This window comes from Melanotaenia boesemani, chromosome 16 (assembly GCF_017639745.1).
Source record: "Melanotaenia boesemani isolate fMelBoe1 chromosome 16, fMelBoe1.pri, whole genome shotgun sequence".
NCBI lineage: Eukaryota > Metazoa > Chordata > Actinopteri > Atheriniformes > Melanotaeniidae > Melanotaenia > Melanotaenia boesemani.
Genome location: NC_055697.1, coordinates 22,500,533 through 22,525,059, shown reverse-complemented (window position 1 = coordinate 22,525,059; position 24,527 = coordinate 22,500,533). Strand labels below are relative to the sequence as shown.

Below are 24,527 nucleotides of genomic sequence, written 5' to 3'. Positions count from 1 at the left end.
AGTTTGACATTTTAATTTGCTGGTGTATGCCACAGAATGTTCTCACTTCAAATGAGCCCATGTAGTGATTTCTAAACAGAAACAATCTGCTTTTAATGCAGTTCAGGTTAAATTAAATTAAATTCCGGTTTGTTTGTTTGTTTGTTTGTTTGTTTGTTTTTTTGTATAGTGCCAATTCACTACATAGTCACCTCAGAGCAGTTTGCAGACATGATCAATTCAAGCCAATTCATTTTGATCCAATTATAACAAAACCAAATTATTCTAATTTATAGAAAATGTGTTCCTACAAGCCACTTCATGGGGGAAAAAATAGATAAATAATATTCAAATATAAAGATTGAGTGCTTCCAATAACCGATTAATCAACTGATTAATTAAAAAAATATGGTCATGATCTGTGTTTTTTTTTTTCTTTTTTTCTTGGCTTTCTGCTTCCTGTCATTAGTGCACCTGGTTTGCTTTGGCTACCTCAGTTCACCTGTTCCTCATTAGTCCTTCAGTGTATTTAAGGCCGTTGGTTTTAGTTCCTCTTTGCCAGTTCATTTTTAGTTTTTATGTCATGTACCTGTTGTGTTTTCCATGTACTCAGTATATGGAAAACACAACAGTATATTAATATAGCCACCAGTTGTACTGATGAATGTATGTTTAGATTTAGGCCATACGTGTACGAGTTAAGTTACTGACAAATATGATTTATGTAACCCTCCAATGCCCTTTAATGATAAATCACATTTCTACTCCATTATTTTCTTGGCCATGAAATTATGACTCATATGAACCCCAGATTACCAGATTTTTATATATTATAAAGAGAGGAGGTCCCAGCACTGAGTCTCGGGGCACTCCTTTGGAGTGGTAATGGGATGTGGACATCACTTCTAGACATGTCACCTTGAAAGAACACCCATGATGACGTGTGGATATTTTTGTCTAACCAGACATTACAGACCAATCCATCTGTCTGAATTTTAAGTCATTTCAAGTCAACACAGATGTTTAGCCATGTCATCATACCTGTTTTGCCTTATTAAAACATCCCTATGATGGCATAGAGCTTTACAACATCTAACTTCACAGTAGTTTCCTGCAAAATCATAATCACTCCCACTGCGCTCACTGAAGGTTATTTTTTAAATCGAGAAACTTTTTCTCACCAATCCATGGAATTAACTTGGTCATTAGAAAGATATACAGTAGACATGATTCTGTGAAAATGAAACCTTCAGTTGAGATTTTATTTCTGTGGCTGTAAAAGACACAAGCAAAAATAGAGGCTAAGGATAGACTGTGTGTGGGCTGTGAAAGGGGAAGAGCTACTCTCTGAACAAAAGACATGTAGATTTAACATGTAGTTATTGCTGACTTAAAAAGTCTGTAATCAGTGTTATTTTTAGGGGTTCTTGAAAAGAGCATTCTTTCTGCAGTCCTCTCCTCCTCCTTAATCACTGCATCCTTTCTTGATACCACTACTTGTTCTCCAAATGTATGTATTGTTTACTTTCTTCTCTTTGCATTGTTTCACTCTTTTCATTTTGTCCATTACTTCTATCTTTTGTCTTCAACATTTTGTCTTCTTGCTTGTTGGCATTTATTCTACTTCTCTTCATTTGTTTCCTTTCTCTTTTTACCCCCTATAATTACAGTGTGTTTCAGCATCCATCTGGAGGACAACATGCTATTAGACAGAGCAGCAAAGACCATATCTGCCTACAGATTATCTTTGCATGTACTGAGATGAGCACCAAACTTACATAAAAAGATACAGTAACTACTGCCTCAGGTTGGTTGAATAAGTAAATGTACCAGCAAGTTTTATTTCTGCATGAAGTTTGGATTTTACACACATCTTAGAAGAATGAGTTTAGAGGAAGGATAAATGGTTGAAGAGGAAAAATGTTGCTACTTATCCTGAAAACTAACATGACTTACTTTGTGTTTATCCATGTTTCCTCTTGACTTTCATTGTTTACGTTTGTGGGCTGCATTTTGATTTTTAATCTCATGTGGTTTAAAAAAATCGGGAAAAATACTTGACAGACTTTAATTCTGATAATATCCCCCACATGGATGGTTTATAGTTGATCTTTTTTTCATGGGAAGAGGATATTTTTTCAAAATCAAATCATCCCTTGTAGTATAGAAAAGAAGTGTAATAGTTTGCAGGAGAAATACAGTCAGTGTCCTGTGTGGATTCATATCAAATTTTAAAATTGACATAATTTTAGTTAAAAAGAACTGAAAATACACTCTGCCTGATTTCTTCTGAAGTTAAATCAAATGGATCTGAAAACTGTTGACATCATTAATCTAAGATGGTGTTTTACTGCATTAGTGCCAAGCATCTTGATGAATAATGGTAATATATCGCCCCCTGTTGCTAATTTCTCCCATAGTCTGGCTTCTTAGGGCCATAAAAGCTATGGAAATCCCATTTTTCAGGATGGAGGATCACATAATCCATCTAACTTTTATCCCAGTTGATCAAAGCAGCACCAAATCTGGATTACCAGACCTTAACCAGCTATGTAAAGAACAACAGGTAGAAGAGCCAGTATGGGGTTACTTTGTTTTTTTCATTTTGAGACAACACACAGAAATCATAAACATCCACTTCTGTTTATAATTTTCTGACATCTCATCTGAGCCACAACAAATATAAAACAAATTCATTAACAACTACATTGTGGATATTTTAGAAAAGTCTTAAATAAAAAGGTTCAATGTTCCTCTCTGTGACAATATTAATGATGCACCTGAGCCCCATGTTGAGGAATCAGACCAACCTCCAGCTTTTTGAATGAGGGACTGACTGGACATGTAGTAAGGGATGAAATTGTTTGAAAATATTTTTCTCAGGTTCTTCTCTGATTATGCAGTGATGAATGAAGGAAAATAGATCATTTTCTTTGTGTGTGTTATTGAAATTTGTTTGGGTGTTTATTTGATGGCGACAAGATCATGTTATGATTTTATTTTTGCAGTACTATTCTGACATTTTTGTCAACAATTTCATATGGGTGTCAGAGGTCCAGCAACATTGTTTTCAAAGTGTATTACCCCAAATTCAGCCTTGGTCTGTAATTTCAGCCACTCCAAATGTGGCTCTAGTGAGCTCTAATGAGGACGGGCTGTTTTCATGTCTAAACTTTTAAATGTTCATGAGTGGTGCCTGTCCATGCCCCTCTCTGGGAGAGGATCTGGCTTTTGTGGCGCCCGCTCTGTGATTTTTGAAGGCAGGCTCAGCTAGGGGGGGGGGGGGGGGGGGGGGGGGGGTCACTGACAATATTCATTACTGGGGGTAGTGGTTATTTCCCGTTTAAAGATCTCAGACTCACCTGTTTGAGCACACATTCGCTAAAAAGTGGAGGAAGTGAGAGTAATGACAGAATTTCCTAATTCTTGGGCCTCATACACAGGCTATGAGGACACATATGACTGTTAGAAAACCTTTAGAAAGTGAATTTTGCATAATATGGGACCTTTATTAGGTAGCCTATGCTTACTTTATCAATGTAACAGATGAACAAGTCAAGTGCAAAATCTCAATATAAGCTTATGTACTGACTACAAAGATACTATTATTTGATCAAATTTGAGGTTTTACCACATTTTGTTCCTGAACTCAACCTTGAAATCCAACACCCTGGTGGGATCATGATAATCCTGTTTTCTTTGATCAAATTTATCCAAATCCAACTCAAAAGTTTTAAACTACACAAACTGAAGGTTTTATCCAGATCAAAACTAGGATTGGATTAAATAATCCAGACTAATTCAGAATCCTTCTTTCCATTTAGAACAACCCATTTTCACGATTTCATCCCATCCAATAACCAAAACCCAATGAGATTACAGCAGTGGTACAGGAAGTCTACATTTTTAGGTATATATAGGTTCTATAAGTTCTAAAATCATAGTTTCCGCATATACAATATAAATCTAGAACACATGAAAAAAATGCATAGAAAGTGAGGATTTTCTCTGGAATCGGGGGGCATTCATATAATTATCAAAAGTTAGTCCCAGTGTTTAATTTACAGCTTAAACAGTTTAAGCTCAAAAAGCTTAAAATCCAGCGTCCAAAGCTGGCAGAAGAGTTAAATGACTTTGGACATCCTAACAGCTCTGCAATCATTTCCTGTAATTACAGTCTAAACAGTAGCACAAAATACTTCCTGTGTAAGAAAAGCAAAATATCTCCAACTTCAAGAACAAGTATGACAGTAAAGTTATGATATATTAATCAGACTGTAGTACAAGACAGCTCCCACAGAAAAGCAGTATATTATTAAATGTCGTGGCTGCTCTAAAGGAAAGCGTGTGAATCGGACAGCGAGCACTGCTGCAAGCTGAGGCTCAAGCTATGAAAATGGCTGAAAGGAAGTGGTTAGAACCACTGAGACAACATATAAGCTTCTGCAGCCATGGGCTTCAGGCAGGAAAACTGTCATGGTGACATTTGAGCAAGATGCTGAGGCGTTGTGGTCGGTTAACAAGGTGGCTAAGGTCTTCCACAGCTGTGCACACTTCTTATTTTGTTCTGTTATAATTCTAACTCCACTAGATGTGGCTTCATAGAATTTTGCACACACACACACACGCAAAACCTCAGTGTAAAAGTGTTTTCATACCTTTTTCATGACTTGGTTCTGGTGTTGGCTGCTTCACCTTTGATCACCTGTCCTAGTTTGAATAAAACTAAAGACTTTCAAAAACGAGTGACACATCAGTGATGGACTGGGAGTTTCATAAAGCAATAAATGTTAATAAAAATTAATTATTTTGTATGGTGAATTTCCATCTTCAATGTGCCCTAGGCTGCAAAATTACTTTGAAACACCAGATAAAAAAAGATTTGCTATTTAGAGTTGGCCTATAAATGAAGAGGAAGTTCTGCTTTATTATTTGGAGATGTTCAGTAACAAAAAGCTGTAACATAAACTACAAAACCAAAGTAAAGACAGACACATCACGTGATGATGTGCTGCGTAACTAAAACACCGATTGCTGGACTTAATCATTTTATATGGATGCAACGGCATCACGGAGTTTAATCTAATTTTGATATTCGCTAATTAGATTATAGGCTAGGTTTCCATTACAAGTGTATTATAGTTCCGGGTGAGAAAGTGTGGATTCGTACCTGAGCGGGCTCCCCGGAGCCTGAACAGAACCCTGGAGCGAAATCCGGAGGTGTCACTGTGAGAGCGCAGCCTGGGGAGAGGCCAGAGCTGGAGAAAGCGCCTCGTTTCCACGTAAGTGTCCCCTTCCTCTTCTTCCATGCCCGCTGCTTCCATCAGCCCGCCAGAAGGAGAGAAGAAGCAGACTGAAACTTCACATTAACATCAGCAGCAGCCTGCCCGCCTCATCACCTTTTCTTCCTCCTCCACTTCCCCCATGAAAAAAAAAAAAAAAAAAAAATGTTTTTCAAAATTTCTCAAAATTAAAGATAAACAAAAGATATTTAAATCAGATAATAATTTCTTAAAATCTCATTTGACCTATTTCATGTAGGCTAATTGAAATAGGTAGGCTACATCAACATGATGGTTATGTGCAGCGATAATATAAGAAAACAAAAAAAAATCTAACCGTAAACTGAAATTGCAAGCTATAAAAAATAACATCATGGAAAGAAGACAAATTGAAGTTGCTGCTTATAAACGTTAGATGTCGCTAAATTATCGCTCTAGTATATGAACATACTGCTCTCTATCTACTGTATGTTGACACCCATACTTTTACACCAAGAGGTGATGAAAAGAAAGACCTCTCACTCTGAGCCCCTTTTCACAGCCCAACAAATATTTGGCCAGCACGTCATATGAAACAGAAATATAGAGCCATTTCTTGTTTCATTCTTTTAAAATAGGAAATACGCCAAATCTGCTTTAAATTGGAAATGGATGTTGCGCAGATACGTTGTATTTGGTTTTTACATGTGGTGGTTAACACTGTCACCTCACAGCAAGAAGGTTTCAGGTGGAAACTTTCTGCGTGGAGTTAGCATGTTCTGCCCGTGCACGGTGCACATTTTTTTTTTTTTTTTTTTTTTTTTTTGTTGTTGTTATTTCAGCTTCTCCTCAGTGTCCCAAAACATAGTATGGTAGCAGTAAACGTATACTTTGTTTTTATCTCACTAATTATAAATTGATAGGACCTGCTGTATTATGTAATGATAGATAGATAGATAGATAGATAGATAGATAGATAGATAGATAGATAGATAGATAGATAGATAGATAGATAGATAGATTTTAACTTCAGATACATATTTAGGATTTTAACTTTAGAGTGGCCATCTTCACATCTGACGATCTGTGGTCCGCACTCAGCACTTGGACAGTTGGAGCTGGATCTGCGGAGATGGGCTGAGGCACAGAGGACAGACTGAATAACACCGAGACTATCGCTGACTGAGGCAGTTAAAGGAGGGTAAGACAACCATCGAGAGTTTTAAAAACTACCAAAGTAGCTAACTTTTCGTTCTGTTTGTTACATACAGTTGAAATGACCTCTTAATATTTTTTACGAAGCTGGCTAACGGCAGACTCCAGCGTTAGCTGCTTTAACGTGGAAGACAAAACTTATTTGCGGCCACGGTCAGATCAGTAAGTTGTTTGTTAAGACTTCAGCTGTACGACAATGACTGTTTAAGGTGGTATGTTATATCCGATGTTTTATCAATTATATAACACGTTTGCTGTGTGCTAAGCTAACCTGGACCGTATCTGCCAGTTAACTTGAGGCCACAGAGCCGCAGCTGTGGATGCAGCTAACACAAGTGTTGTCAACGTGTTGGGGGTGATCTCAAGTGCCTAACGTTAGCTAACTTATATATATATGGCTTTGAGGTGTTTTTTTTTTTTTTTTCTTCATTCAGAACTAGTACGACTTAAAAGAGAGTAGAAGAAAATTTGCTGGCTTTGATTTGAGGATTTGATGTGCCTTTATTTTGTCAGGTGAAAATTAAATGGAAAAATTGGAAAGGCCTGTCAAACCTGCTGGTTTGATCTGCTCCATTAAGAGCCAGGTTATAAGGAGAAATGACCCTTTTCACTTTAACTGGAATCACCTGTCTCACCTACACTGTAATCTTCACTGACTCAGGCATTTCCTGTAGATTATCTCTTCTCCAGCTTAATTTAAACTTTTTGTTTACACTTTGTCCCGTGCTTTCTTTCATTTCTCCTCCTGAAAATAAATGCACATGTATCACTGCAGTCTCCTTGATATCTGTATCCGATTTGCTGTGTAGGTTGTTATATGGTGAACACCGGCAGCTGTTAACACAGCAAAAGCGTTTTGCACTACAGCTGCATTTTCTAGCAGTTGTGTAAGTTTTGATGATGCATCCCTGGTTTGAGATTGTTAAAGCGAAATGTCGACTCCCCCTCTTCCTAGTGTTGACTTATTGCTTTTCTTGTATGACCAGTTGGTTGCCATGTGACAGTGGGCAAGGCTTGAATTTATATGGGGAGTGTCAGAGCTACAGAAAAGCCATCCATAACGATGCTGTTAATTTTAACAGAGTTTAATCTTTAAACTTGATTGTCTCTTTATTGTCCACTAGTAACTTCTTCTTTGAGCTTTATTTTATTCTATTTGGTTTAGTCATAATTCACACTTTCTCTTGTTTAGTCATTTTAAAGCAACTTTAATCACACAGGGAACTTTGTGGCGTGTTTGGCCATGACCTCATATTCACCTTCCAAAAACCTAAATATGCTAAACACCCTGGAGTTAGGTGACTCTTTTTATGCCTGAAAGGGTCATAGGTCAGTGTTAACTGGCCCAGCAAACATAAATAAATAAATAAAAAATTCTCTGAACAGGTAGGTCAGGTACAAAGAAAAAAAGAAAAAAAAAAAAAAAAAAAAAAAACCTATGTCCAAATAAAACTTTAAAAGACATTCATTAACTAACGCTGTTAGCCCAACCCGAGTCGAACACATTTAAAAACTTGCCAACGACACGTTGACATTTAATTTTAATGCTATGTTTGGTAAACCAGGATGGCTTAATACATTTGTTTGGAAGGAATAAATCTTCCTCTTCCATATTTCCCCTTTCTAACATGCCTCTTCTGCAACTAGCACAGAACGAAAACAAGGCAGCACAACCAATAACACATGGATGCTGTGTGACTTTGTTTTTGTTCCGTGTGCTGATCTGCACATATAATCCTTTGTGGATAGTGACAGTGTTGAGGGATCTTTAAGATGAACTAGTCCTGGCATTTAATACAACAGTTAACTGTGAAATGAAGTAATTGTGCCATCGCTAGTCTGCAGCTTCATAGTCACATGTACTCACATCATTAGAATACGAGTATTTAGTTAAAATGTTATAAAACTGGACTTTTTCCTAACCAGTTGTAGTGGAATTTCCTGAGTAAATACTCGTGAGAGAAAAACGTTGCTAGAACACAAACAACACCGCTCTCAGTTATTGTAATGTAAACAATGTGCTGCAACTTCAGTTTCATTAAAATGATATGGTCTGTTTGCATTCCAGGCTGTCAGACCGGTGTACAGGAACCATTATAAACTACAACAACCAAAATGGCAGGAAAGCCTGCTATAGTTCTCATCTTTAAGTGGAATATTTTGTAATTCAATTTAATTTTGCATTATATTTGTACAACATTGTCCTGCCCAGTAACAATTACACCAGTTGTAGTGTGAAATCTGTTATCAGGACAGCACAGTAACTAGGTTAGGTTATATGTGTGATCTTGCAGAGTGTATCCTGTATACAGTGTTAGTAGTGACACCCACCGCAAGTGGTTAAAGGAAGAACACTTGTTGGCACCTCTGTCAGCAGTTGACCGCTTTATGCACTATTACACACTTAAGAAATGTATTCAGGAATGTTTGGAGGAACATTAAATGAAGATATTGTATCTTAATCTGACAAGTTTGATCCATAAAGGCTCCACCTTTCAACTTATAGTACTTGGGAGGGGGGAAAAGCATGGTGCCTGATACTACAAGACACCTTCCACGCCTTGACATATCAGCTGCTTGTAGTTTTTTGGTTGATCTCTGTTTATACATTGAGGCATGTGTTCCTGCTTCCATAAACTGTTTCTTTTTCAGGTGTGAAAGCCTCGTAGGCAACTTCTTTATCTGCATTGTTGCCTGAGAAATTCTTGAGGTGATGTGAGCATAGCTGCTATCAAAACCGCGTTTGAATTGTTGCACAGCTAGTAATGAGCTATCAAAATTTTTTATCTAAAATACATCTTGCATTGTCTGATGAAAGCTTGTTCCTTTGTAGTCTTTTCTACCCATTTGCTAAAGAATAACTAAAATATTCATCCTCTTTGAGCTCTGTTTTAAGTCTTCTGGGAAAATGATCTGGCCTCTACTGTCACCATGTTGTTGCTGACTGTGCTCTGGCCAAAATTCCATTATGGGAAAATAGGATGGATACTAAACAATACACTCACACACTGTTTATGAAGGCAGGAGTCCTGCAGAGATGATAGTTATGAGGACTCATCTGTAAACATTTATAGTACATTTATAGTACTCTCTCATTATTAAAGGATAAATTATAGTCATCCAAAGTGCTTAAAAGGAGGACAGCTGGCCCTTTTTTTCTTTTCTTGAAGACACTGGAACTAATGAAGTCTCTTTGAGAGCTGAAACATTGTCAAGGCTAAGAAAATAAGTCCAGTTACCTTTTCATGAAGCACATAGGATTACCATGACCTAGCTGTCTGAGAATGTAGACAGAAATCAATTATAGTTGTTCTTTTCAGCATAGTTATTAAGAAAATTTAATGTACTTTATGTTTATGTAAAAAAATTCAACTGTTTAGTTTTAGGTAAGGCCACCAGTTTGCCTGTTTTATTCATGTTGTGTAGCTTAAATGGTTGCCTTTCCACCTTAAGTTTTTTTTTCCCATCATCTCTGAGATGATAACTAAAATGTATACTTGCGGCTGAACTTGTGCACAGTACCTCATTTACAGAATGATTAGCGTCAGCCGAGACGTCTCTCTCATGACAGCCAGTGTTTGTGTAGTGCTGAGATTGTCGTCTTTGAGTTAGGCTCCTTTCTCATGCTTGTGTGTCAAATAGGACCAAATAGGACGACTGGTAGATGCAGGGGCTAACCGAGATGCTCACGGCCCCCGAGTCTATGCACAACAAGCAGGCCTTTTGTCCCTTCTTTGCCCTCCATTCCACCCACACAGCGCTCATAATGTTGCAGAAAAAGAACGTCTTTATCTTTGCCTTCCACAGACTCCTCTCACTGCCATATTTGAGACTCGGGCCAAAAAGACAACCGCTTAAACAGGCTAATGTGACAATATGCCTTCAGTAACTCTGTGCCCACACACACAAGCTTTGACACTGAGATGCAAGCGTTCGGACACGTAGGACTACCCAGAGGCACTCCTAATCATTTACCTTTTTTTAAGTTAAATATTGCACATTTGTCCTGCACAGATCGTTGGGGCGTTATTGTTATGTCGCTGTGCCGAATATGGCTGAGCTCAGTGGTGTTTTTTTTATTTTTTTATTAGATGCTCAGCTGCAGATAGAGGGAGGGGACAGAGGGGGCCGGACAGGGGCTTGCCAAATCAGATGAGTGAGCATTTGGGAGGAGAAAGCTCAGAAAGTGAAAATGGAGATGACTGCAAAGGAAGAGGGAAAAAGAGGGAGGGGGAAAAAAAGCAGTAAGCAAAGGGGACCGGAGGAGGTAGAGACAAGAGTGACAGTATGTGTTACAGGAAAGAAAAAAAAGAGAGAGAGAGAAAAGACTGAGAGAGTGGGTGAGGCTGATATAAAAGGATAAAGGCGGGGTTGGGGTTTGTGTCACATGATCTACTCACTGGCTGTAGCCTGGTGAGCTCCAGGTGGCAGGGAGACCACAGACACAGTAGCTACAGAGAGAAAGAGGGAGCAAGGCTCACCACAAAGACAACTGAAATTCCTCATTTCTTTCCTCTCCCGCCTCACACATTTGTCTTTCCACTCTTTTCTCCGTTTCCTGAAGGAATTCTTTCCCAGTCCCGCTTGCCCCCTCCTCTTTCTCCACTCCCGGCCGCAGCAGGCCAGGGAATGTCCCGGTGGCGAGATGCCTTATGTGGACCGACAGAACCGCATCTGTGGCTTTCTGGACATTGAGGAGAATGAGAGCAGTGGGAAGTTTCTTCGCCGTTACTTCATACTGGACACACAGCAGGGGAGCTTGGTGTGGTTCATGGACAACCCACAGGTAATTATACAGCACTGTGTTAGCTTAGCTTTTAGCTTTATTTTTAGAAAATGAAGGAAAGAATGTAAAGTGCATGAAATAGGACGTTTTCCATGAAACTGCGCAGGCAAATATTTAATGTCTTGATGGAAATATTGAACACATCTACACACCACTACATGCATACTAACATGAGTTTCTTAACTGTAAAGATGATCAGCTTTCATGCAACTGCAGGCCACTTATAGCTAAGCTGTCTCCATTCATTATGATCACAAAATTAAGCAGACTAAATGTTTCCCTGGCAAGGCAGCCTCACAAGGACGGGAGAAGTTGTAATTATATAATTCTAGCTGACAGAATTGGGAAGCACATATTTTAGGAACAGTATCTCCGGGTAAACAGTGTGTCTGTGTTTTAGCTGTTTGCAGACATTGCTGTAAGTCATTTAGAATGAGGGCAGAGGGATCTCATATGTTTCAGCCAAAAACTGAGATTAGCCTTTTTGTCTTTTTGTTGTCTGGAGGAGTCCAAGAAACCAGCAGCAGTGTTTGCAGCGTCCACAGTTTTCAGTGTCTGCTTTGTGACCCCTTAGTTTGTTTTTTTTTTTTTCTTCAGTGTAACTCGTCCCCTAGTTTGTGCATCATGCTGGGTTTAAGTTGCAGTATTTGTACGTGCTCTGTTACATAAAGTATTCATAAGTGATGTAGTTCAGGAGATTTTTTTAAATAATTGAGGAAGTTGCTGTCTTTTTATAGAATGAAAAAGGTTAAATTTTAATGATGTTAAATCTGGATCTCCTAGTTTCAGAAACACAGCAAGGCACTGATATTAACTGTCATGGAATGCAGCCAAAGTCTACTGTACTTTATATTATTGACGTGCTCTGCAGAACCTTTCTTCACTTGTTACTCTTCCTCAACCGGGGCTCCTGCTGTAACATCATCAGTGTTGTGTAATTCCTTTTTTAGAACATATATTTTCCTTATTCCTCCCACAGAATCTGCCTGTTGGTGCAGACTGTGTTGGCTCCCTAAAGCTCACCTACATCTCTAAGGTAAGCAGGATAAGATGAGATGATAGGAATAAAATCACATTTATGTTATTTAGCTGAACTAAGAAGCTAACAGATTTGTCCATCTCTAGGTCAGTGATGCCACTAAGCTGAGACCTAAAGCAGAGTTCTGCTTTGGTAAGTAAACACGTCTTTACCTTGGTATCATTTATTATCATTTAAATCTGTTTTTCAGTGCTGACATGATTTTTCTGGTGGATTTTAATGACATTAAATAGGAATCTTATATTATCAGATAAACACACTTAAGCTTGGCAAACATAAGCGATGTTTGGTGTAATCACATTTGGATTAAGCTAAGTACCTTTTAATGCAGTATAACTTTAGACAGGGTTGTTTACTGTCTTTGTTCCTTTAACTTGGACAAGTATTGCTGTCTACATACTTTCTTAACAAAATTAAATAAATCCAGAGTCACTCTAAGGGGATTTCCTCTTGTCCATCTTTCTCCCAAATATAAATACCCTGTTGAGTTTTTATTCTAAGAAGTCATTTTAGATCGTTTGTCTTTTTAAAGCTTAAGAAGGGTTTTGTCAGCATCGGTGGTCTTTACCATCTTTTGAACACTTTTTATGCTGCTATTTGAAGGCAAGCCTGTTGTGTCTTTTTGTGGCTTGTCCTGTGTGTACGAAGGCGGAATGATGACATGAAGTTGAAATGGTTTTCATTAACAATGTGTGTCAGTTGTTTCCTGGAATTATGATTAAGTTAAAAATCAACTCGAGTCCTAATGTTGATTTAAATTTTGTGCAAAGAAAGAAGTAAATTCTACTGAACATGTATATTTAACAAGGTGATCTAAACTGTTCTAAAACACAATACTGTTAAATAGATGAGTGTTAAATAAAATCAGTAGGTTAAAGTTTTCAACTTTGGATGCTTTTTGAAGATAAGGGGCAGCTTTTTCCATTGGGGGAAAAAAAAAAAAGATTCAGTGGAACAACAAACTGACTCGGCTGCATGTGTCATGATTTTGAGGCTTCGTTGTTAACTTTGCAGACCTGGCTTAGGCCGTTTTCCATCCAGTGTCTTTTTGTCTGTGTTGTTTTTGCCTGCGCCGCTGGGAATTAATCTGGATTTTTTTTTTTTTTTATTTTGCTCATCTTCTTTCATCTCTAGGTGAAGGCAGATGATGTGAGCCTGAGTTTTAGTAATATTGCAGAAGTTGTAGAGTTTATTTCACTAACGTTGCATCTTAAATGAGTCACATCCACTTGCTTTTTGATTGTAACGCTGTATACTGTAGAATCCAAAGTTCATCTAAACGCTCCACTGATGGCATGACTGACTGTATTTCTTTGTTGCTCCATGTCTGGTAACACTAGCAACAACTGATTTGTGTGTGGCCTTGACAAAGTAAATAAGTAATGTAAGGAAGAGGAGAACAAGAAGCTGCTTTTGGCCAAAAAAAAAAAGGCTTAAAAGATATATATATTTTTTTTTTTAAAGAAATTGATCGTTCCAGAAAAGTAAGCTCTCACGCCAACTATGTAATACTGTTATTATTATAATACGAGCTCGTTTAGAAAAAATAGATATGACAGATTTTACCGTATCGAGGACATGGAGCAACATAGCAGTGACATAACGATCTGTGCTTGTCTTCACATCCGTTGTTGGTAAGATGGAAGTTTAAAATTGTTGCAGAAATTAGAATCTGTTTAGTAAAGACTAAACTTCCACCTTTATTTTTGTTTACTAGCCACTTTCCTTCTCTCCCATCCAATTCAATCACAGGAAACAGTGGTGTGTGACAAGAAGTTAACTGCTGTTGGTCTGTGTGTGTACATATTGTCTGACTGTGTGTACACCAGCTGCCTTGTTGAGGTTTCAACAGGATGCCGGCATCCTAATCGGAACCTGATTTCGAGATGCATGAGGTTATTTTTAAAATGTCATTTGTGCGCCACGTGTTTTGCTGATATCTATGAATCCTGTCGTTCTCGCATCTCAAGAAGCGGCATAAGGAAATGTTTGCATAAGTTAGCTTGCGGCCATCACGCAGAGCAGAGACTTGATGGGAAAGATCAGAAGCATTTGTGTGAACTTTGATGCCTGACTGCATTTCCCAACAGCTTTCGTTGTTCTGTAATGTGTAACTATGAGTCAGATCTGATATTCCCTCTCACAGATTTGCCATTTCAGTGCCCAAGAGACCACTGTACTTTCCCAGCAGTTAACCCCCTCCACATAAAAGTAAAAAGTTAATATTGCAATATATTTGCAGGTAATCTAAATTAGAAGAGAAAGATTTAGATACCAGAAAGTGGAAGGAAAGAACTGAGGTCTAGCATGCGTTTCAGAAGTGGAATAAACACAGAACTAGGATGAATGGCTTCCATTGTGTCCCAGAGTTTCTTCTGCCTTTTACAGCTCACCCACAACAGTTATACCAGTCCAGCCTCGATGTAATTTATTGCCATGAGGTCGAAAGGAAACAGGAGATACAAGGACAGTTTGAGAAGCAGAACTGAAGGATTTATGGTGGAGAGAACGAGATAGAGACAGGAGCTTTCTGAGATCTAAAATCACGACCCACAGCTAATCAGCGTTTGACCCTAAAATTTCTGTGTCATTCTGTGTTTTCATCATGTTTTTTGGTGTGAACGTTTGTAAGCATATTTGGTTGTTGCTAGCTGTGAGCTGTTTTCCCCTCCATGGTTAAAGAGGGGAAGTGATGGCAGACGTAGCTAGGTCATCATGCTGCTAGTGTGTGGGAGAAGCCCCTGGCTTTCTCTTCCCAAGAAATGCACAGTATCTGTATTTAGACACTTGTATTTTATATACAAGAAAGACCAAAGTCTTTTTTCTTAATGTGGTTTAAATCATGAACAAAGTGGATTTGCTCATGTGTTGTAGTGAATGCAGTCAGATGGTGTCAGAGGTGGTCTAATTTTAATTTCACTCTTTCACTTGTTCCCACTCCTGTTTTTATGACCCGTTAGTCATCAATGCTGGGATGAGGAAGTTCTTCCTGCAGGCCAATGATCAGCAGGACCTTGTGGACTGGGTCAACGCTCTCAATAAAGCTACCAAAATCACGGTGAGACAAGCACACACCCAAGTCATACATTTTATCCCTCTTTTCACACAAACTACTTTGATCATTTTGGCTCATATTTGATTAGTCGAAAAACTTTTTTTTTTCATCTTCTTTTTAAAATGAATGACTGTCGAGGAATTAGATAGAAGTGAGTCAGAGCATGACTAACAGGATGCTGTATTGTTGTGCGGAGTTGTGGGATAAAGGACTGTTTCCATTGTTCTCTATGAAGTCTTAGCTATGCAGAAAAGAAATGGATATAAAACACGTTACATCCCAGATAGTTTCTGCATATGTAAATTAAATTTGCATATGCTACTTAAACTATTGAGAAAACAGATTTTTGTCTGTCCCGCAGCAGAGTACCACAACACCTCTTTTTGTACATTTGCATGTTTTCCATCTTGTTTAATGTATGTTTGTTTTTCTTTTCCTAAGGTGCCAAAGTTGTCTGACAGCCAGCAGAACTCAGAAAACCAGAAGGCTTTACCAGATGCTGTAGGGCCCAAAAAACAAGTCTCCTATAAAACAGAAATAATTGGTGGAGTGCCCATCGTTACCCAGACACAGGTATATACTGAATCACATACTGTATGACTTTGCCATCTTTAGTAACCGGACAGGTTAATTTCATCAAAACATACATATAGACATGTAACAATATAATTGTACCCAACTCACGTGTCCAAAAAGGGGTGGGTGGTAAAGAGTAAGAAGGATCATTTCAAATTTGATTCCACATAAACTTCCATTATTATACAATGTTAAAAATTTGCTAATAATGAAGTTAATAAATAATGAATATAAAAGTTAACTTCTGTTTGCAGTCTTCTCTAAGTTGGGCTTTGTGCCCCGTCTTTCAATGGGTTTCATGCAGATCTATGACTGACTGTTCCAGTAATTCAAGAGGGTACATTTTCTGCCATGGCCAACGTAATCTGTCACAATTTTAACATTAAAGATTCCAACATGTAACTTTTGCTCATGTTAAAACTCTTCACCAAGTTTTTTAAAATCCCTCGAGGTAGTTTCTGCTAACAGATGGCAATGATAACGTTCCTCTACCTCGGCTTTTACCGCAGTGTAGCGACAAACTGTGCCAACAATGTTGCCTCCTCTGCAGAACTAACAATTACTGTAGGCTTTATGTATTCAGGTAAATGTGAGGGGGGAAAAATCTTATGTTAATTGCTATTGCAGTGGCTATTGGCATACCTTGCCAAACTACTTTTGCTTTTTCTTCAAACTTCCCCAAACATAATATTGTGGATAATGTGTTTGTTGTTTTCCAAAATTTATTTGTCATATGTGTATTTATTTTTCCCTTCAGCACGAAGGTGGTGACAATGCAGACAGAACAGAGCGTGAGGCTATCCAGCGTTCCCACAGCCAGCTGCCGTATTTTCTGGGCAGGCCGGCTCAGGAGCACACTGTCATCAAGTCAGGCTACTGCGTCAAGCAAGGGGCTGTGGTGAGAAGCCTTAGTTTGTGTCAGGCCGAGCTGGTTTCATTTGGTTGTCTGGCACCAGGCTGAGAATGTTTTTTTTTTTTTTTAAGTGTTACTTCAGGGCAACTTTACCTTGAACATGCAGCATCACTAACTAAGATCAGTTATAGTCTAAGGTGACATTCACTGAAATAAAAAGTGATAAGGATGAGAGAATTGAGACCTCTACTTTGTGTGCAAGTGTTTACTCTGAAGGTGACTAAGAAAAATGAGTTTGTCCTGTAGCGAAGACAGTGTAAAAACATATAGAAACTTCAAAGACTGTTTCTATTTATTTGCTCTGGAAAATCCACAAAAGGCCTGAACACCCTTTTTCCTTTCTTCTCCAGATGAGGAACTGGAAACGGCGATATTTTCTTCTGGAAGAAAATTCTATGAGTTATTTCAAGTCAGATTTGGTAATTAACTCGATTAACTAACAGAAATACCTAATTCACAAACACACACAGTCTAAGGCAAAGTAATGGCACTTACAGCCCATGTTCCAGCTTGTTTTATCCACAGTCTGAGGAATTCACTGCCTTCACTTCACATGTCCCATCATGCCTTACTCCCACCAGCACACACACACACACACACACTTAGGACAGCACTGTGCATCCCATACCCGGCTGTTGTCAGGGTCGGCCCCTATTTGACAACTTTATCTGTGTATTTGTCTGTCAGCAGGCCCCAAGGACACAGACATTCTGTCTGCCGGGTCAAGAAAAGTTTCAGCTGTCACGCTTTTTTGTTGAGGGTCTAGAATCTGCTACTTTTAGGAACATTTGCATTTTTTTTCCTCCTCTGCATGTGAAACAGGAAACAAACTCAGACTCTTTTTATTTTTAGCAAGGCTATCTTGTAATATACATAAAAATGATAATACTGTAAGCAGTGTGTTTTTCCTGCCTTCAGGAGAAAGAGCCATTGAGAATGATTCCACTAAAGGAAGTTCACAAAGTCCAGGAGTGTAAACAGAGGTATTTAACATGTCCAGACATTTTCCTATTGTATAAAAAAATGTTTTGTGTTTGAAAAAGATTTAGAGAAATTATAGATGAGATAAATGTGATTCAACTTGTTTTCTGCTTCCTTGTAGTGACATCATGATGAGAGATAATCTGTTTGAGGTTGTCACCACATCAAGAACATTTTATATACAGGTACGTTTTGGATCATGAAAGAAAAGTAGCTCATCTCTTAATCTCCCTTAGACCTCCATCAGATGTTGCTGCACTGCAGCATTATTGTTTTTTTTTTTTTTAACCTGTGTTTCCCCCAGGCGGACAGTCCTGAGGAGATGCACAGCTGGATCAAGGCTGTTTCAGGGGCCATTGTGGCCCAACGGGGGCCTGGGAGGTCAGCTGCAACAGTATGTATTACGCAAAACATTACACCACCAATTAGATTTAAGTCTAACTGGGACCGAAGGCAGAAAATGCATGAGGCTTGATTGTGTCTAAACATGAGCATAACTTGAGATTTACAGAGTGACATCTAGTGGTAGGAAGAGTCAGCTTATGATAATGCTTAAAATTGATTTGTGATGTTTTACTTAGGTTATATTTGATCTTTTTTTTTTCTTGCAGGGGTTTTTAGTAGCACAGACAGTGGTTTGACAGTCTTGCTAAATTTGTATTAAGATGATCTTCTTTCTTTAAAGAAATAATAATACAGTAGTTTTACAGTCCAAAAGCAAGAAAAGCTAGAGCTAAATATCGCTCTGTGTGGGCTACACCAATACTTCCTGATGTGTGGACTGGTACTGGACTGGGGGACAGGTGCCCGCTGTCTGCAAAGCAAATAATAAGAAGCATCATTGGTAGCTTTTAATTACCCAAAAACTTGACACAGCTGGTTGTGTACTTTCCTCCTCCTCACTATCCACCAGTAATACAAATATTTCCTTTAAGATGTTTTATATTTATTAGTCAAAATATGATTTATGTTAATAAAAGAGAAGAAGGTGAGGGGAGAGTAACACAACCACGGAACTTCAACTTGGACATGATCACATTTCCAGCTCTCAGCATTTAGCATCACATGACATAAGCTGAATATTGGGACCCACTTCCACAATCCTGGAAGCAGAGGAAATGCAGGTTCCTTCAGGTTAGACTGGGATCATTCTCAGCACAGCATCTGTCACTGTGTTTTTCCCTCTCTAGCCTCCTGTGTCTTCCAGTGTCTTTCTTTCTCTCTTGCTCGTTGTTCCTCTCCTGTTGCTGTTTCTATCCTAATTTTCATTTTCCTACTTTGTCACCTTTTCTCCACCTCCTCCTCTTTGGGTGGAAATCGGCCCATCTGCTCTAATACTGCTTTGCACTGTGTTGTTGCAGATGCGGCAGGCCAGACGGCTGTCGAACCCTTGTATACAGAGGTATACGTCCCGAATCGGGGAGTGCAGCAGCACGTATGTCAGCTCGTCTAAATCCCCCTTAAAAACTATTAAGTTCACCTTTTCAGTACTTCCCCCCCTCTCACTGGCTGGCCCTTTTGGTTCTAAATATTATGAGAACAGATCAGATCTGATTGCTCATCTGATGCTCTTTCTTTTATTTTTCTTTTTTGCAAAGTCCCAACTACACCCAAAGTCTGGCTGTAATAACTCAACAGGCGCTCCTGCCTTCATGCCCTCATCCTCGCTGCTTTTCTCTTTTAACTATCATCTTCCTTTGCTTTTCTTTTGCTAAACTGTCACATAAAGCGCAGCTTTAAGTTTCAGTCTTTTGCATTAAAATTTCTTTCTCAACAGGAACAAAACTTACTTCAGGAGCAGGGCTGTGCATCTGATGGGTGCATGCACAGTTATAACTTTGTAGGACATGTGTTGTCAAACAGCACATCACGCTACATGCAAATATATGCTAAAGGAAACTGAGAAATAATCTAATTTTCCAAAATTAATCCACAAAGAAGTCTTCATTTTTTTTCCTTTAAATTTATTTTAAGTTGATTGTCACGAGTAACGACGGGCTGTCGTGTCTGAACAAAATTATTAAAAATAAAAGAAAAAACACAACAAAATTGCGCAATAAGAAGATTTGGTCAAAAAAAGTCATTTTACGATGTTTTCGCCATAATGAGCATGATGTCACCCACATCATAATACAATATGGGTAATGTTCTGTTTAAATAGTCCCAGCACGGCTATGTCTGAGAGGAAGCCACCCACTGAAAAAAATAGTTTGTACTGAATTCATAGAAAAATTTGGGTGTTCTTGAGAAATGATTAGCATCCACCACCAGTATAACCTCAGGAGAGTAGCCACAGCACCACACCTCTTTTTTTTTTTTTTTTTTGTGTGTGTTTTGTTTTGTGCATGATATTAAAGTTCAGAATAGTGGTTTGCACTCCTAAATGTCTTCAGCTTTTTAAATATTTCCTATTTTCAGTGCAGCTGCACTCCCCTCTCATAATCACTCCAATAACTCTTGAGTGATTGATTCATCCAAAATATCTAGTCATAGAAATCCTGTCATTTTTTATTTTTTTTATCAGTAAGATCATGCATCCTTTGGCAGGAATTTTAAAGCTGATGGTGTGCCTCTATATGACTATAAGCAGTTACATTTTGACCATTTCAGTTTGCAGTCCTTTCACTTTCACTACTTTCACTTGTCTCCACCATTACTGATGATGTTATAATGTAGAATACATGTACAGTCCATGCACAAACACATTGAACTGATTGCATGAACCATCCAACCAGCTTAGCTACCAGTACTTTACTGTTTCTATCTTTGTCATTATTATTGTCTTTCACACCTTCTGTTTCTCTTCCTTTTCATGCCCTGTTTTCTCTGCAGTCTGCTGCAGCTGTGTACCTGTCTTAGATGTGTGACATCCTGCTTGTCTCTTCTCTTCCCTCCTGTTCGCTGCCTGTATGTTTTCTTTCTTCTTTCTCATAAACATCATAATGAGATTCTTGTTTCCATGTTGGCTTCCTATACTTTTGTGTGCTAAATGGTAAACATTTTAACTGAATCCACACGTCCAGAGTCACAAAAACTGTAAGCTTTTGTCGGAGCATGTTGATTTGCATGAGTGCATTTAGGTTTGCAAGATCTTATCTAGTGTGCAAAGAGCCAATGAGACTTCGTTTGCGTTATGTGGTGATATCTGTTTTATCATAGCTGCAGGCTATGTCTTCCCAATGTTTCCTAAAAAGTTGCTTGAGCTCAATTCTGGTCGTTTGGATTCAACATAATGCATCTCTTGATACACTTGTGGCTCATATTGGGGATTTTTAGATAAGTATGAGTCCTCATCCTAAATCGTTTGACGCTAAAGTGATCAGAAGTTGCATAACTGCAGAGTTACATTATGTCACTCTGCTGCAGTAGCACCATGTGGGGGAAGTTGTGTTGAATATGTAGAAGCTTTAGGGTGACAGACGTCTGCATGGCAGTGTCTGGTGCTTTACAGCTGTCATGTTTGTCTACCTAAGTTTTCACCAGATGCTCAGTGGCTTCCCCTCTTTTGCTTTCGCTGTCTCTGCTGTGTTTTTCTTCTCTGTGCTTCTGTTTTGTCTTTGTTTTTTTTTTTTCCAGAGATTGAAATCTGACAATGAAAAGCTGTGAAATAATGAGCAACAACCAAGCACTGCTTACAAAGGCACTGATCTTCCACTGCAACCTTTTGTGACTACCAAAACTAAAACCTGTTGACACCACTGTTCCTGCTACCTCTACTACTACTTCTGTTACCACTACTACCACCATCTCCACTCTCTAGCAATGCTACATTCTTCAGCTTCTTCAACCTTCCAGCTGCATCAGGCTCCACATGCTGGTGCTGATTCCAAGTCTGTAACTCACTTTTCAACATAACCTACACACAGGATCAGACTTTTCTCACTAACAGCAGCCCATATCCCTCATTCTTCTTCTCTCTATGTTCTCCTGCTGTCTCTGCTGCAGGAACACGGCCGCTCCACTTTCTACCGCAGCCCCGCGGGTCCCCCCGTCCCTCGCTCGCCCATATCTGCCATGCCACCATGCTACCCAGAGCGGGGCGCTGCTGTCACGTGCTGCTCACGCTCGCAGCCTGGCATGGGACAGCGAGCACTTCATGAGCCTGCTGCCACGCCCCAGTCACAGCCACGCGCCAGCACGCCTGTCCCTGCAGGAGACGCGTCTGGCAAAGTGACCTGCCAACCGCCTGCGGCCACCATCGCTAAGTCTGAGGAGTCGCCGTGGCGACGACGGAGCAGCTTTGAGCCCCAAATGCCCGAAATCCCCCTGGACCTAGATGATGCTGATCTGCCAGTGAGTGAGGTTTGACCCAGTTAAGAGGACTTAAAAGCTATCTTCTCTGGAAGGATGTTGACTCAGATGGATGGATAAAGAGGAAACTCTGTTATCCTGGCTTTGGATTTCTAAACAAAGCTGTATCACAAACTCATCTTTTGGAGCTCCTTCATTTGAGTGCAAGACAAACAAGTTGGGTCTCCTTTGATCTGCACTAATGTGCCAAAGACGGCCCGGTCTTCCCTCTCACCCTACTTCCTGCCCGCTGTCGCAGTGAAAATGGCACAGTTATTTAACTAAGTGTTGATGTTGTCAAAGCAAAACTACATATATCACTTAACTTGTTCTGATTAGAAATCATTAGCAGAGCTTTGTTTTAACCTGTACGGGCACATTTTTGGAAGCCACTTCGTGCCAAGAAAAAAAAGGCGCTTTTAAGGATGGATTCTGTTTATTACCTGAAAAATCAACCTGTACAAGACTCTGTGGTCCATTTACTTACTCGTTAATGTAACACTGGATGAAACGACAAGAACATGTACAGACTAACTGTTTTGCAGCCACATTTATTCCTTTTTTGAAAAGCTGCCACTCCTATTGTTTAAGCTTCTAGGAGGCTTAAAATCAGTCGTTCATGTTCCCAATTAAGTTTTATTTCACTTAATGACCTGTTTGCAAGTGTGTAAATCTTCCATGAATAGTTTTTACAGTTAATCTATTTCTGGTTCAGCAAGACGTCTACAGTTATATGTCACAGCATGTGCATCACTTTCACTTTTAGTGGACTCCTGATAAAGTAGCAACTAGATTTTATAAGAAAAGAATACAAGCTGCACACTTCTGTATTTTGGAAATCCTAATAAAACAACATTAAGGCAGGGCAGATTGTGTTTTGGTCCTTACAGACTGAAGGCTATAACGACAAAGATTTGTCACTTCTGTTGCATGCTAACATTTTATTGATTTTCAGGTGGTCTTTTTATAGTTTTTAGCTTATCTAGCGACGCTCTGGTTGTTGTGAGTTTGCAGACTAGAAACAGATTTATTTTTTATATGCTTTTTGACCTGTCCTGTTCTCTTGTATCTGTGCAGCTGCCTCGTGGTTTTATTTCAAAATGTCCCACTGTAAACCTGCTAAACGATACACACTAATCTTTTTGTTTGTTTTTTTTTTAAGCGCCTGTCTTGTTTCAGTTTGGTAAAGTCAAGCAACTTCAGTCCCTTTTCGGTCTGGTGTTATTGGTTTGAATTGTCTCTATTTATTATGTGGATGACTTGAAAGAAATAAACACTGAAAATGTGCTGAGGTTTTTAGTGTTGTTTATCAGTGGCAAAAAAAAAAAAATGTCCAGTCTGTGGTGGAACCTGAGAGCTTTCCAAAGACTTCAAAGGAAGAAAATCAGCTTGATTTGACTCTGCAGTCGCTGATCAAATCCTCCTCTGCCCTCTTGTGGAGTGAGAGAAATCTTCCCCCAGATTCACTTTATTAACATGTCATTCTAGTTTTAGATGCTTTAGAGGTGGATGAAGTGATTTACTTTCCAAAAAAACAACAGTAAAATGTATGAAGATATATTAAAAGCTACACACCCTGGTGCTGAGTGTAAGAGTCGACACTTAGATATGAAACTGGGTAAAACAAATTCACTGGGATGTATCATGGGGAAGAAAAAAAAAACTTTAAAGCGATATGATTTAACATAATGCTAAATTAAAGCTGAGTCCTACTTCTTAAGTCCTTAAGCATCGCTGGAATAAACGGTCACTCAAAATTAGTTAAAAAAAAAAAAAAAAAAATCTAAAAGTGATAGACAATGTGTAGCAGCAAATGTATTTATAATATGTAATTAAAAAGGCTTGACTATTAATGATGCAAAAGCAATTCCCAGCCATCATTTTAATACTAACACATTCATTTAATTTGTTCAACTTTTGTACCGTTTTATGTTTAGCTGATAATATTGCATCTTAATATTAAAAGTAAAAGGGAATAAAACTTTAATTTGAACTGTGGTGTTGAATTGAAGTCCAAGTAACTTGCTTTAATTGCACAAGTGCTTTTCATCATCCAACACTGAGGCTTGAAACTGCATACAGATGATTTTGCAGAGTGAGATCATGGAGCTACACTGAGTGTTTAGACCTTCTTTCAGTCCGACTGACCAAGCTGTGGTATATTTTGGGTTCAGTCTCCAGCTTCTTGTGGATTTTACAGCGCTGATAAGGATCATGTGAAGTTGTTCACAGAACGATGGAAAAAGAACATACACAGCTGGATGTTCTTCACACTGCTGTTCATTTAGTGAAGGCTGTGAGACTTTTGTGTGGTTTCAGACACTGAAGTCCCACTTTGGTCCTTTGAGATCTTTTGCTCACAGCCCAGACACCATAGCAGACCAGAGAGTAGAGATCACACAGACCTCTGCGGCGTGCGTCCTCGACTGTGT

The 24,527-nt window shown here is 38.9% G+C and overlaps 2 protein-coding genes across 9 annotated transcripts in view; one reads left to right on the top strand and one right to left on the bottom strand.

The window, feature by feature from the left end:
* Positions 1-5,379, bottom strand: part of phactr2 (phosphatase and actin regulator 2) — a 48,680-nt gene extending 43,301 nt beyond the window's left edge. The window contains exon 1 of one of the 2 annotated variants that reach the window (XM_042009609.1): positions 5,150-5,379. In XM_042009609.1, coding sequence (XP_041865543.1) covers positions 5,150-5,303 — 154 coding nt within the window. In that variant the 5' untranslated portion in view covers positions 5,304-5,379. The remainder of the gene's footprint in view (positions 1-5,149) is intronic. The other variant, XM_042009612.1, reaches the window with a different exon arrangement.
* Positions 5,380-6,341: 962 nt separating this feature from the next.
* Positions 6,342-23,382, top strand: LOC121655158 (pleckstrin homology domain-containing family A member 1-like). Of its 7 annotated transcripts, none has more exons than XR_006013082.1 (14): positions 6,342-6,441; positions 11,020-11,241; positions 12,221-12,277; positions 12,367-12,412; positions 15,241-15,338; positions 15,777-15,908; positions 16,669-16,809; positions 17,175-17,243; positions 17,743-17,807; positions 17,927-17,990; positions 18,110-18,199; positions 19,167-19,240; positions 20,638-21,622; positions 21,751-21,841. XR_006013082.1 is itself a non-coding variant. In XM_042009618.1 (14 exons), the coding sequence occupies exons 2-14, from the start codon at positions 11,101-11,103 to the stop codon at positions 21,977-21,979; spliced, it is 1,281 nt and encodes a 426-aa protein (XP_041865552.1). In that variant the 5' UTR covers positions 6,342-6,441; positions 11,020-11,100; the 3' UTR covers positions 21,980-23,382. The 7 variants fall into 7 exon arrangements, 6 of the variants coding, with proteins under 6 accessions (XP_041865552.1, XP_041865549.1, XP_041865548.1 ...); XM_042009618.1 differs by having other exon boundaries at positions 20,638-20,712; positions 21,751-23,382; XM_042009615.1 differs by lacking the exon at positions 21,751-21,841 and having other exon boundaries at positions 20,638-20,712; positions 21,382-21,744.
* The last annotated feature ends 1,145 nt before the right edge of the window (positions 23,383-24,527 follow it).